Here is a 13,027-nt window from a genome sequence, read left to right as displayed (position 1 = left end):
AGCCTGGTCATACAATGCAAGCGCCAATGCAAGAAAAAAAATTACTCACATCCTCATAAAAATAAATGCCCCTTTTTTACACAGGGAGTAAAAGTGCTATTTAAGAATCATGCTTAACAGGAAGAAGTCTTGATTTCCTTTATTTTTACTTTTTTTTGGTATAAATTCTCAGTTGGGAAGTCTGCCACCATACTTGTTCCCCTGGATATGCTATCACCATGCCTGGAATGTTCCACTGTATGGCATTAAACAATGTATCTTGATTATTGCTTTTTTTTTTTTTTTTTTTCGAAAAACATGAACATTAGCCTCTTCACAGATCTGATCTTCACCTAGGCCTAAGGGCATCACCTGATTTTGAGTTTAATGCAATACTTTGGAACATTTTTGGCAAACCAGTAACATCTCTATGTAAACAAGCAGAGAAGTCCAAGACAAAAGTTATGTATAGTGCACAAAGGAGTAGAGGACTTGAGAAGACATTATTATGTTGTGGAACAGAGAAGAGGCACATTGTTAACCAATCAAGTTTGAAACTATATTAAATCACTTAAAACAACATATTTTATTTATTTATAGCAAAAAAAATAAATACAAATTTATCTTAAAAGCAAGTTGAATTTAAGAATGACAGTTAAAATTCATTCATCTTTTTTTCTTGACCTTTGCGAACTGGCGCCTTTTTCACTAGTGTCACCACCCAGCTGGCCAGAAGCCCCTCAGAGATACTCTTATCTGTGTCGCACCCAAAGCTCTGAGAAGCCTCTATAACCAACCTCTGTGTCCACTGAGCTTCATCACATCTCATTCATTATTATTACTAAGCAAATAACCATAATTAATAAATAACACATGCAATAATGACACAATCATAACTTAACCATGTACAACTGTAAATTTAGAAATCATACTCTTAAATTTAGAAGTTGCAGCGGTATTGTTACCAACACATCTTCTTTTTCTTCTGATCACTTACAGCTAACATTACTACCATCCTACTGGTACAAAATGACAGTGTTCTCCCTGAAACTCATCGGCCAAACCCAATTATCATTTATAAAGTTTAATGCTTGTAGTGAATATGGGTAGTGTGCAGTCCTTATCAGTTAGGAGTATCTACTATACTACTTAAAAGTGCCCTATGTGACTTTACAGGTGGAAGGTCCACTATCTGCTTGTCTTCATGGAGAATGTATTGCTTAGCTTGGAATATTCTGCAGTATGCCATTAAACATTTACAGTTTGCATTTATTCAATTATAGTTTTTATTGTCAAAAATATACATTTAAACGTAAATGTTATTAAAAGTAATAACATCTCGTAGCGGGTGGCAGACTCTTTATCAGAAAAGTTACATAGTGCACCTTTAACTATCATTAAAAGACACGCAACATATGATGCAATTTTTATTCCAAATGAAGTCAGACAAGAACTCCAGGAAATATCTTTACGTGAGCGTCCTGCATGGACATGATAGGATATCTATCTATGAACAGAGCAGAGCCTAAGCACTGGGCTTGGCTCCTCCCCAAACTTTGATTACGTATTAACTTACCATTGGCTTAAGCACATTGAAACCTGTATAGTTAAACAACATAAGAAAGAATCAGGGGAATATTTGGGCAAGGATTAATATTTTAAATCTGTTTTGCCAACATATTATGACACCTTTCCTTAAAAAAACAGTGATGCAAAATTTGATATGTTGTAGATGAACTACTAAGTTTGGACACTTCACATTGATTCTAATTTTTTTATTTTTACTACTGTCTATATTCTACAAATATATAAAGCATGCATTTATGTAATAAAAAAAGACATTAAAAAACTCTACTAAATATTTTCTGACATAGCAAAGGGTGGCTACTTGGAGGATTTATCTTGCTTCATATACAGACATGGAAAAAATTGTTGGTACCTCTTTGGCAATGAAAGAAAAATCAACAATAATCACTGAAATAACTTGAAACTGAGAAAAGCAATAATAAATTTTAAAAATACTGAACATTGCCTTTCACCTGTGGTTCAACAGAATTATTAGAAAAAACAAAATAATGAAACTGGCCTGGACAAAAATTATGGTACCCTTGACTTAATATTTTGTTGCACAGCCTTTTGAGGCAAACTCTTCAAGCAGACAATTTCTGTAACTGTCAATAAGACATTTGCACTGGTCAATAGGTGTTTTGACCCATTTTTCGTGAGCAAAATGCTCTAGTTGTCTTAGGTTTGAAGGGTTCCTTCTCCAGACAGCATGTTTCAGTTCCTTTCACAGATGTTCAGTAGGATTGAGATCTGGGCTCACAGAAGAACACCCCAGAACAGTCCAATGTTTTGTTCTTAGCCATTCTTGTGTGTTTTTAGCTGTGTGTTTTGGGTCATTATCCTGTTGGAAGACCCGTGACCTATGACTGAGATCAAGCTTTCTGACACTAGGCAACACATTTCGTTCCAAAATACCTTGATAGTTTTGAGATTCTGTTGTATTTTGCACAGATTCAAGACACCCTGTGCCAGATGCAGCAAAACAGCGCCAGAACATAACCAAGCCTCCTCCATGCTTCACAGTAGGGACAGTGTTCTTTTCTTGGTGTGCTTCATTTGTGCATCTGTTAACACAGAGCTGATGTGCCTTGCCAAAGAGCACTAGCTTTGTCTCATCTGTTCAAAGGACATTCTCCCAGAAGCTTTGTGGCTTGTCAATATGCATTGTGACAAATTCCACTCTCACTTTTTTATGATTTGCTCTCAGCAGTGGTGTCCTCACATGAAGTCCACTTTGGCATTAACAGTGACCGATGGTTCTGACACGGATGTACCTTGCCCTTCGAGTTCACATTTAATTTGGTTGGAGGTTGCTCTGGGCTCTTTGGTTACCATTTATATGATCCATCTCTTCAATTTGTCACCAATTTTCCTCTTGTGGCCACGTCCAGGGAGGTTGGCTACAGTCCTGTGGACCTTAAACTTCTGAATAACATGCATAACTGTAATCACAAGAACATCAAGCTGCTTGGAGATCTTATTGTCTTTACCTTTAACCTGCTTGTCTATCATTTTCTTTCTAGTCTCCTGACACAGTTCTCTTCTTCACTTTCTCTGGTCCATGTTTAGTGATGTCTTCATCATGTCTCAAAACAGCACAATGACAATATGCCACCCTTTGATAAACACTACAAAGCTCTGACCTCAGTTTGTCATTCCTTACTCATGTCCATATTAAAGGTCCTTATTTAAGCCATGCTATAATGTTAACTCCTCAAAAACATACCTGTTTAGTTTCATTCACACATATGAGTAACCCTTTATTGTTAGTTTGTCTACATCCAAACGTCAAAATGCTCTGTTCCACTTTGTGGTGTCATGTAGTACAGTTGTTTGACAAAGCACAACAGTGACAACATGTGGCCATCTTAAAGAACAACATCAACAGTGAGGTAAAAATATTTAATAGACAAACATGTCAGACCTGTTCAAAATGCATGTAACACAACACAATCAACCAGCTCTCACACAAGTTCACAAATTCATCTCTACAAATCTACATACTTTCACATATAGTGTCCTTTAGTGACCAGGTCTGTATGGAAACGGAAGTCCGGTCATGAAAGGCTGTGTGGGATACTGTGGGTGAGGAGAAGGGTGAGGAGCCAAAGGGGTGTGGGGGGCGTGTCCTGGGAGAGTTGGGTGAGAGGCGATGGGGGAGTGTGCTGCATGGGGACTGAAGGACAATGGAGGAGTGTGAATGTTGTTATAATACATCACTGGGCCAGACAAGACGAGCTGCAACAAACTGAAGAAGGGGAAAAAAAGAAGAGAGATGTTACATGGGACATGATTTATCAAGTAACAGTACAAAAACACTGTAGTCCTTACTTGTTATGAGGAAGGCGGGAACAAATTGCTCGCAGGTCCTCTGTGTAAAAAAGGTAATATTAATTTTAGCATGAATGGCAGACTATACTTATGCTTTGTAATCTGGTATGATCTAGCCATAATCATGGATGATATTTAAATTCAAAGTATGTTGCAGAAGTGACAGAAGTACTTGCTTTAATATATGTTTACAGTAGAATTTTTAATGGCCAGTACTTCTATTTGTCCGTACTTTAGGATTCAGTCTTCCCCTTACCTCTGGAGCAAAGAAGTGCGCGGTTAGCCATAGCCACCTGCAGAGCTTGCGCTAGACGATCCAGAGCCAGCTGAGACGCTGCATGTGATTCATCCGAGATTGTGTGAGTGTGTTTATCTGCTTGATCCAATAGCCTGGAGAGGTCTGAGATCAGTGCAGCCACAGACTCAATTTGCAGCAATGCAAGACGACCAAATAGTCCTTTTTCAGTTAGTATATTTGGCAAGAGCATAAAGACCTATATTTGAAGACAACAAACAGAAACGTTACTTAGATATAATTTTTTGCAAAAATAATGGTTTGATGGTTTAACATAATATGTGTTCAACACACAAAACAAACCTGTAGAACACTTAAGTGAAGCGCAGAGAAGAGAGGGCCTGCTTCTTGTTCATTTTCACTGCTCCCATTGACCATCACAGGCTTCTTGACTTTCCTATATGCAAGAGGAGCTTTGACACACCATCGGACCAGGCCGCCTAATGGTGTTACATCAAGTGAACTGACAGATTGGCTGTTAGAGAGGGGTGTGTTCAGAAAAGTGATCAAAACTAGCCGATCCTGGATCCAGGACACAATCATCTTAAGGAGTTCTAAAGGAGGTGTTAACTCATCTGAGGATAGACACATAATCAAAGTTATATAAACGTAAAGAAAGAAATGTTTTTCTTCAGGTTAGAAAACAGCATTACACCTGTGGAGAGGTCATACAGCGTGGTCACAGCAGTGATGAACTGGCAGCAGAAGCGTGGACTGGCACTGTGAATGTTCTGTAGTGTGGGAACTGAGCCTGGCACAAGGCTGCAGTAGTCATCTACCAATACCTGAGCCAACCGTACACAGTAGACTCTGTGGGTTCTCTATAAATGACAAATGATACAGGGTTAAACACTGTTTGTTTCTGTTTGCACTAAAAGGACACATATAGTATACCTGTAACCATGTAGCTGCACACTCTAAAATAGGAATCCTTCCCACTGCTACTGCCATAGACACTAGCTTCCCCAGCAGTGTCATGCGGCTCTCATCAGCCTGATTGCCCTGCAGACTGAAGAGCGCTGAGAACACAAGTTGTCGGACTGTATCCCGGCTCTGCTCCTGGAAACAGCTGCACATGATCTCCAGCAGGTGGAGCTCCTGGAGAGCACTCATCCTCTACAAACAAATGCCCATTTAGTACATTGTCGTCATTAAAAAGGATCTTTTAGCAGTATGCCATACCCTGATTTGAGCATTCCTGTCTTTGGGCACATGTAAAATAAATTCCTCTACCAAATCCAGGGTTTTAGTGTCCACCTGAGGGGCCTGCCGTCCTGACTGCACCATGTTACAGATGTAAATGTCCAGGTGGTACAGGAGCTCCTTAGCTGCACTCAGAACATCTCGTGGAAGCAAAGACTGACGGATGTCCCCCATTTCGACTTTCCCTGAAAGTTAATAAATTCTTTACTGTAGGAATAGGCGCTACAGCGCTTCAGTGACCGGGCAAGCAGATCAGAAAAGCAAAAAACAAAGTAACGCCAAGCATCTAGTAGTTAGCTTTGAAGATGATGCTGTTTTACTATCAACTAAGTTGTCAAATATAGTTTTATGCAGGCTATGCACAGTAAATGCTCTATAAATTACGCCGATCGATATAATAATGTTTGTCATAGCTATAGAGAAAATGATTATGTGTTTTCTGTAGCGTAACACACGGGACAGTGAAGCTAGTATACAACTCATTGGAGCTTCTTCTCTATCGGGCTAAGCTAGGCAAGTTAGCTAAACAACCGACTTTTATAGGCCAAAACAGATTTAAAGAGGTAGACTTGGACAGATAAAAGGGATAAAGGCGAGCTCACCTTCGCATACAGATGTTTAATGTGATTATTTATTCACTTGTATAAAATAAAGCCAACAATAAGGACTGTCGTGGGATTACCCACCAACAGCAACGGAACCCCTTCCTACTTGTACGAATGCGCGTGAGGGACAAAAGGGCTATAATTTCAAGTTTGCAAATTATGTGCTCAAATTGTCAACTTTGTTCTTACGTTATTGTATTCTACCATTACCATTTCCTTCATTCTTACAATACCCATAATAACTGATAATATATATATATATATATATATATATATATATATATATATATATATATATATATATATATATATATATATATATATATATATATATATATATATATATATATATATATATATATATATACATATATATATATACATATATATATATATATATATACATATATATATATATATATATATATATATATATATATATATATATATATATATATATATACACACACATATATACACATATATATTTTATTTTACAAATAATCAAATAATAATTTAATATCCCTATAACACACAAAATGCATTATAATATTGCAATCTACACGGGGACGCGCACGTATCAGCACATCCCCTCCTCCGAGCGCGCTCCTGAGTGCAGTTTACTCTCGCACTTTTCATCCCGTCGAAACATCCCGAGCAGCCTCCAAGAAAGATGACCATCAACACTCTGGCTAAAGGGGGGTGGCATCGCGAACAAATGACATGCTTTCAAAAGGTATGTATATATTTATTTTTTTACTTTGCAGACACGCTTACTTTACTTATAAAATAGAACTAAAGTGGTTTAGGTATTTGAAATTTGCCTTGCACAATTGAAGTAAACTATGTAGGCTAAGCCATCATCATTTGTTGTCCCTCTTTGTGTGCCTGATCTAGATGGAGAAAGTGATAGTGGCCATGCAGGATCCTGACATGGGCATGAAGATGAGGAACCAACGGCTTTTAATCACTGTTATACCACACGCCATGACAGGTGCGTGTTATTTTACGGTTTTGACCCAAGTGCAGTCCTGCTCACTGCAGTGCGTGGCTTGTCCCAGAGGCAATGAATAATGCAATACGAGAATTCTGTTTGTGCATAGAATGGTCTGCGTTTAAATCCCATCTTTTCTATTGCTTTTTTTGCAGGTAGAGATATCATTGACTGGTTGATGCAGAAGTATACAATCAATGAAGAAGGTATCTACAACACTACACGTATTTATCTATTTGGGAATTTGAGTTTGGCGTTGATATGTCTAGTTCTTGGTTGTTTGTTGCCTGGATATGGTAAAGCTGACGTGGTTGTGATGCGCTCCTGTGCTAGCTGTTTCCAGTAAACAGGAATAAGGTACATTCCCTAAGGATTTCGTGTTTGATTAAGTCACCTGGTCTGGTTTTGATTACAACCTCCTTTGAGAGTCCACCTCTGGGGGACAGAGTTGCCTAAAATAAATTAGAGGGGTTTCAGTGTAATGTCCTAGTAGGCTAAAAGGGGAGACTGACAAACTGATTTGTGTAGCATAGAGAACAAAGGCAAATACTTTTAGGCCTAGGCCTAGCCTAAAAGTACAAACACACTTAATTTTGAAAAGAATAAATGAATAAACTACTGTTATTACAAATTATAACCTAAAAGCCAAATCAAAGAGCAATGTGTTTTGTTTTTTTTTTCCCCACAGAGTCTTTACATCTCGGTGGCATGTTGGTCAAATATGGGTATATTTATCCTCTGAAGGAGCCCAGGTGTCTAGTGCTGAGGCCCGATGAGTCACCCTACCGCTTCCAGGTAAGGTTAGGCACCACAATACCATCTGCTTTCTGCATTTCAGCTGATTGTAATGTCTTCGATTTTAATTTCAGAAAACTGTCTTTTCTAATCCTGCATCCATCTGTCGCCACTTTCACATGACTTAAATTGAGATTAGTCCCTGAGCTATCTAAAAAGTCTCTCCTTTTTGCCTTTTAGACACCCTATTTCTGGACCAGCACTCGATGGCCAGCCTCAGAACTGGACTATGGTATGGTCCTGCTTTCACATTTTTTATGTAGTGAAAAAAAATTTAATCTCTTCAGTATTATTACATAACATGTCAAGGAGACATCTGGGGACAGATTCCTGGGCATTAAGCATATATGAAATTATGTCACATACTATATACGTTCACAGTTGTTCTCTTTACCAGCTATATTTCTAGCCAAAAAGAACATACGAAAGCAAGGTGAACTTATGGAGTATGAGAAGGTATGTACATGCATGTGGTTTATTACAAAATCAAATATTTATTTCAGTACTTGAATAACATTAGCTTATTGATATAATTAATAATTATTTGGGTACCTAAATGTATTTATTTTTAACTCAAACCTGATCTGCCACTGTTATGACACGTAAATTGGTTATATAAAGTGATTCCTTAATATCGCCAGTATACCTGGGGTAAAACGTCCACTTTGTCTTAATGGGTTAATGAGCTAAATGCGGTTCAGAGAGAATATTCTAATTTCTTACAAGTCCTTAATCAAGATACTTTCTTTCTACTTTCTTACAAGTCCTTGTAAGAAAGTAAACACACCTCTTGTGTGTGATTGGTGGTGGTCAGTAGGTACAGATTCACAGCCACACAGCTATTTGTCTGCAAGGGCAGCTAACTGAGGAGTGACTTTATGCTAATATAATGTTAATTTTAGGAGAGATATAGCATATTACACAAACGCATCAACCATACCTGGGACTTTGTTGTGATGCAAGCAAGAGAACAGCTCAGGTAGTAGTATTACACATTAAGTTGTATTTGTACATCATTGGTACTTTAACATGAATATTTGATTTTCATTTCAGAGCTTCCAAACAGCGACGGAAGGCCGATCGAATAGTTCTTGAATGTCAAGAGCAGGCTTACTGGCTCATTAACAGACCACCGGTATGTCTACTGCCACCACAGCCTCAATGTTTTGGGAAAAATATAGACAACAGATCAGTAAACACATCAAAGTGGTAATGCTGCCACTAAAACACCAGCAATCCCACTAACACTCAGCCACAGCCCTCTCCACACCGACCATGAAATATTCAATTCATCCTGTAAAAGCCTGCAGTAGAGGAGTGCACAGAGGAGAGGCAAACCAAATGAAAATGTAAATATTTTTGAATACTATTAACCTTATGTATTAGTAAAATGTGTTAAAATGTGTAACGAAATATGACAATATAACTAGGGACTTCAATATATGTTATAAGAGTGGACCGGGTAATCTAAGGACAGCATGCCGTGCCTCTATGAATAAGGGACGAGGCCATGAGTAAAAAGAAAGACAAACTTGGGAATAAAAGTCAGAGGCAGTGAAGTGAAAAGCTCTGAGTAGGCTAAGTGCTCTGTCACACACATGCTCTTCAGAGTAACACACACACACAATATGTCAACAACAAATACATGGGAACATATATGTGTTTTCAGCCTGGAGCACCTTATGCACTGGACATGGGCTTGGAGAGACCAAACAGCTTCAGCACAAGAGTTACACTGGTTAGTCATGCAGATTCTTTGTGTATTAACAATGTTTGATTTGTCTTAACTACATTGTCATATTTTTTCTTGTTTGCTTCTTGGATTGTTAAAAAGTAAGTATGTGGTGTTTTGCCTTGCTTTTCCTCAAGAAGCCTTCCAGTAATTATGGTCAAACTGACCGCATATGACATATGTGTTCTATAACAACAGCTGTGCCATCTTTGGATTTTGAATCTGTTATGCATTTAAAATATGTCATATTCATGCTTTGTTATTAGCTGACATAGCAATTCAAATAAAAAAAAATCTCTTCTATATTTAATATCTTAATAATGAAAAGTTGAAAGGTTGCAAAATTGCTTGAAGATTCCCAGGTTTTAGGGTGTGCATCAAAGCAAATGTTTTACTAAATAATTTAACATATTTTTGCCATGATGGTTTTCATGCACTTGTGACATAATGCCTCTACTTTTCTCTTAACAGAACTAGAACAGTGACTACTACAAAAGAGAGGTAAGATTATTGAAAAAGACTTCAAATGCATACTGTACATAATATAGTACAGACAACATAAAGCCTTCTAAATATATACATCTATGCTTTGTTTACAGATTGAAACCTGCAGAAGAGCTCTAGGCCGCAACCGTATAAAGTCCTCCATCTGTCTAGAGGGGTCAGTTTGACACATGTTTGCATGCCTTATGGGGACATTGACCTAGAGACATAGTTACAACTAGCATAACCTTAGTTTAAACCCCATATTTAACCCATTTTAACATATATCTTAACTTTAAACCATGTTGTTGATCTAATAATATAGGATTTACATCATGGGGACCTGATTTGTGTCCTCAAGAATTGAGTGTGTATATAGATTTTGGTCCCCACAATGTGATAAATGCCCACTCACACACACATAGATGCACACTTTACTATCACTAATGCACAGGGCCCACTGTCTGTAACTTACACTCAAAAGCAAAGGCTTAGTGCTCCTACTATAAGAGCCTCTTAATGGATGCTTCCTGAGGCAAGTTGGAATTAGTGGCCATTAACTGCTGTGATCTGCTGCAGTAATAGAATAATACTTTCTGTGTGTGCATGCGTGTGTGAAAGTCTAGGTTTGTGAAGTACAGTGAGCAGTACCAAAACCATGATCCCATTATGCAAGGTTGTCTGCCCAGTAACCCCTGGATCTCTGACGACACAGCTCTATGGACCATGAACGCAGAATCGTAAGAACACACATGTGCTATCAAAGTGCTTTGTTGTGAATAAGTAAATTGTGGTACAAATACATGTTTTGGTCGTGCCCAGAGTCCCTGTCCCCACACGGCTTCGAGTAGAGCGGTGGAGCTTCAGTTTTATGGAGCTGCTCAATGATCCAATGGGGCGGCGAGAGTTCATGATGTACCTGGAGAAAGAGTTTAGTGGTAAGAAAAATAAAACTCTGAAGTTGAATAATACAGAAATTATCCAAACTTGAGAAAAAAGAAGCTCTACTAGTATATATTATAATATAATCAGAGCTAGGTAATTCAAGAAGCCTGAGTTTCACAAAAATATCTGACTGCAATTTGATTTTGAGAAATTATATGATATCATGAATTACATTTTAATTGAGATCAAGATTCAGTCATGTTTAATTGACAATGATTTTTCATTGAGAGGTCCACAATCAGTCTGCTGTCATATGAAAGCATGTGGTTAGGAGCAGTGCTCAGACATTGGTAGAATAAATTAGGTTATTTTTTGTGTTAAATGGCACTGATTACAAGTCTTGTTTATACCAAGAAAATCATAACTAAATCATAACTAAAAATACATTTTAATTATATTTTTAAGAAAAAAATAAATACATTGAAAGTCAAGCTTGATCAATATGAGAGAAAAATGTGTCCATAAGGCATATGGCCCCAGCAATATAGTTTCAAAGCATATTAGTCCAAAACAGAAATTGGGTTATGACCCCATCTGGCCACCATACTTTATTTGTGATGATTAGTTCATGAACCTACTGGGAAAGCTCATCAGAAAAACATCTTGTTTTAATGAACATAAAACCCAGTGGTGAGAGAGGGAGAGAAACAGGGCAGTGGAAAAAGATTGCAGTCACTTGTTGTGACAAGTGAGAGCAAATCAACTCATGAATGGAAGAAAGCTTATAGGGTTAAAGCTCATAGGGCATTGTGGTAGAAATATAATTCATATTTTTTATACTTTTGCAGCTGAAAACCTGTGCTTCTGGCAAGCTTGTGAGGAAATTAGGCATGGGGAAAGCTCCAGGATAGTTGAGAAGGTGGAAGAAATCTATAAGTAAGTTTACATATATTATGCTTTCACTGTGTGAATAATGCCACTGTACGCACAGTATTTATTTTAATTAATTTATTTGTGCATTAGAAATTTCCTGGCACCTGGAGCATCTCGTTGGGTCAACATTGACAGCAAAACAATGGACAGCACTTTAGAAGGAATCAAACACCCACACCGCTTTGTCATGGATGATGCTCAGATGCACATTTACTTTCTGATGAAGAAGGTTTGAGCTCTGGACAAAAATACATGAATTACACATTTTTCAGTAAAGGGCAATGCTAATTGTGCACGTTTGTGTTGCTCTAGGATTCATACCCAAGATATCTCAAATCTGACCTTTATAAAAACATGTTGGCCAAGGCTTTAGTGCCCCAGGAGACAAAGAAAAGGTGAACATTTCTGAATGCAGTAATTTTACACTATTGCTGCTTTGCTGACCTGACCTGATCCCTTGTTACGATCTTGTTTCCAGTGTGTTTCCGTTCATGAGGCGTCAGCGTCACTCGAGCCCCTCCCCGGCTCAGGCTGCCTCTCACCCTGCAGAAGACAGCCGCTCCAGGGGGGCTGCATCTGCAGGTAACTGAGCACTCTAGGCCTGGGACCAAAAACTCACCACTTTCATCAAGCCGCCAAGCGCTCAGCATCAACTAGTAACATATCACATAATATATGGTTTAAGCACAGAACCATTGTAATACAACACATGCTACAGGTCACTTTTATTTATTCATACTCATCTGCATCTCCGGCTATAAATTTTATTTACAGTCATATTACAAGCTCCAAAAGAATTGTACAAATTGTATTTAGTCATGCGCATGTCTACCATTGTTATTCAAATTCATATATATATTTTTTTGTGTTGAAATCATTGCATCTTTTCATTACAATAAAAACTCAAATGAGCATTGTTTGTCATCATTTTTTCTATACACAAAGGTTGAATGGGGCCAAGAGTTCATCTCATGTCATTACTTTGCTCCCCTCTGCTGGAAACAAGTAGGCAAGGCAAGGCAAGTTTATTTGTATAGCACACAACAGTTTTGTCTTTTGATGTTTACCCTAAACTAATATGTAGCAAAATCATTTTGAGAATATTTTTTTGGGGTATTGCACTATTTTAATGATCATATTGATTACAGATGTGTTCAACACCATTACTGCCTTTAAGATAACATTTTATATGTACTATAGGAATATCCTGCTTTGCTTTCCTGTTT

General features: G+C 37.8%; 2 protein-coding genes across 2 annotated transcripts; one reads left to right on the top strand and one right to left on the bottom strand.

Annotated features, from left to right (window-relative positions):
* Nucleotides 1-3,433: 3,433 nt before the first annotated feature.
* Nucleotides 3,434-6,100, bottom strand: ints15 (integrator complex subunit 15). Its single transcript, XM_020939545.2, has 8 exons — nucleotides 5,977-6,100; nucleotides 5,354-5,559; nucleotides 5,066-5,287; nucleotides 4,827-4,992; nucleotides 4,475-4,746; nucleotides 4,133-4,370; nucleotides 3,877-3,916; nucleotides 3,434-3,793 (listed from the first exon to the last, which is right to left on the bottom strand). The coding sequence occupies exons 2-8, from the start codon at nucleotides 5,546-5,548 to the stop codon at nucleotides 3,568-3,570; spliced, it is 1,359 nt and encodes a 452-aa protein (XP_020795204.2). The 5' UTR covers nucleotides 5,549-5,559; nucleotides 5,977-6,100; the 3' UTR covers nucleotides 3,434-3,567.
* A 552-nt stretch (nucleotides 6,101-6,652) lies between these two features.
* On the top strand, nucleotides 6,653-12,619 carry rgs11 (regulator of G protein signaling 11). The gene is made up of 17 exons (XM_020939556.2): nucleotides 6,653-6,715; nucleotides 6,877-6,977; nucleotides 7,133-7,179; nucleotides 7,662-7,768; nucleotides 7,949-8,000; nucleotides 8,166-8,224; nucleotides 8,671-8,747; nucleotides 8,822-8,903; nucleotides 9,438-9,506; nucleotides 9,978-10,001; nucleotides 10,100-10,161; nucleotides 10,610-10,723; nucleotides 10,806-10,921; nucleotides 11,717-11,804; nucleotides 11,892-12,030; nucleotides 12,114-12,196; nucleotides 12,280-12,619. Exons 1-17 carry the CDS (start codon nucleotides 6,653-6,655, stop codon nucleotides 12,389-12,391), a joined length of 1,395 nt encoding a protein of 464 aa, XP_020795215.1. The 3' UTR covers nucleotides 12,392-12,619.
* Nucleotides 12,620-13,027: the final 408 nt, after the last annotated feature.

The sequence above is a fragment of the Boleophthalmus pectinirostris genome, unplaced genomic scaffold (genome assembly GCF_026225935.1).
Source record: "Boleophthalmus pectinirostris isolate CB_2022bp ecotype Guang Dong unplaced genomic scaffold, ASM2622593v1 HiC_scaffold_16, whole genome shotgun sequence".
In the NCBI taxonomy this organism is placed as follows: Eukaryota; Metazoa; Chordata; class Actinopteri; order Gobiiformes; family Gobiidae; genus Boleophthalmus; species Boleophthalmus pectinirostris.
Note: the sequence above shows the minus strand (reverse complement) of the source record. Positions and strands in the feature narration are given on the sequence as shown.

Coding starts and splice junctions, on each gene's coding strand:
- ints15 (XM_020939545.2), bottom strand. CDS start 5,548: ATGGGGGACATCCGTCAGTCTTTGCTTCCACGAGATGTTCTGAGTGCA. Junction 5,288..5,353: donor ACAGGAATGCTCAAATCAGG/GTATGGCATACT, acceptor ATTTGTTTGTAG/AGGATGAGTGCTCTCCAGGA. Junction 4,993..5,065: donor GTGCAGCTACATGGTTACAG/GTATACTATATG, acceptor TGTCATTTATAG/AGAACCCACAGAGTCTACTG.
- rgs11 (XM_020939556.2), top strand. CDS start 6,653: ATGACCATCAACACTCTGGCTAAAGGGGGGTGGCATCGCGAACAAATG. Junction 8,001..8,165: donor AGCCTCAGAACTGGACTATG/GTATGGTCCTGC, acceptor TCTCTTTACCAG/CTATATTTCTAGCCAAAAAG. Junction 11,805..11,891: donor AAGGTGGAAGAAATCTATAA/GTAAGTTTACAT, acceptor TTTGTGCATTAG/AAATTTCCTGGCACCTGGAG.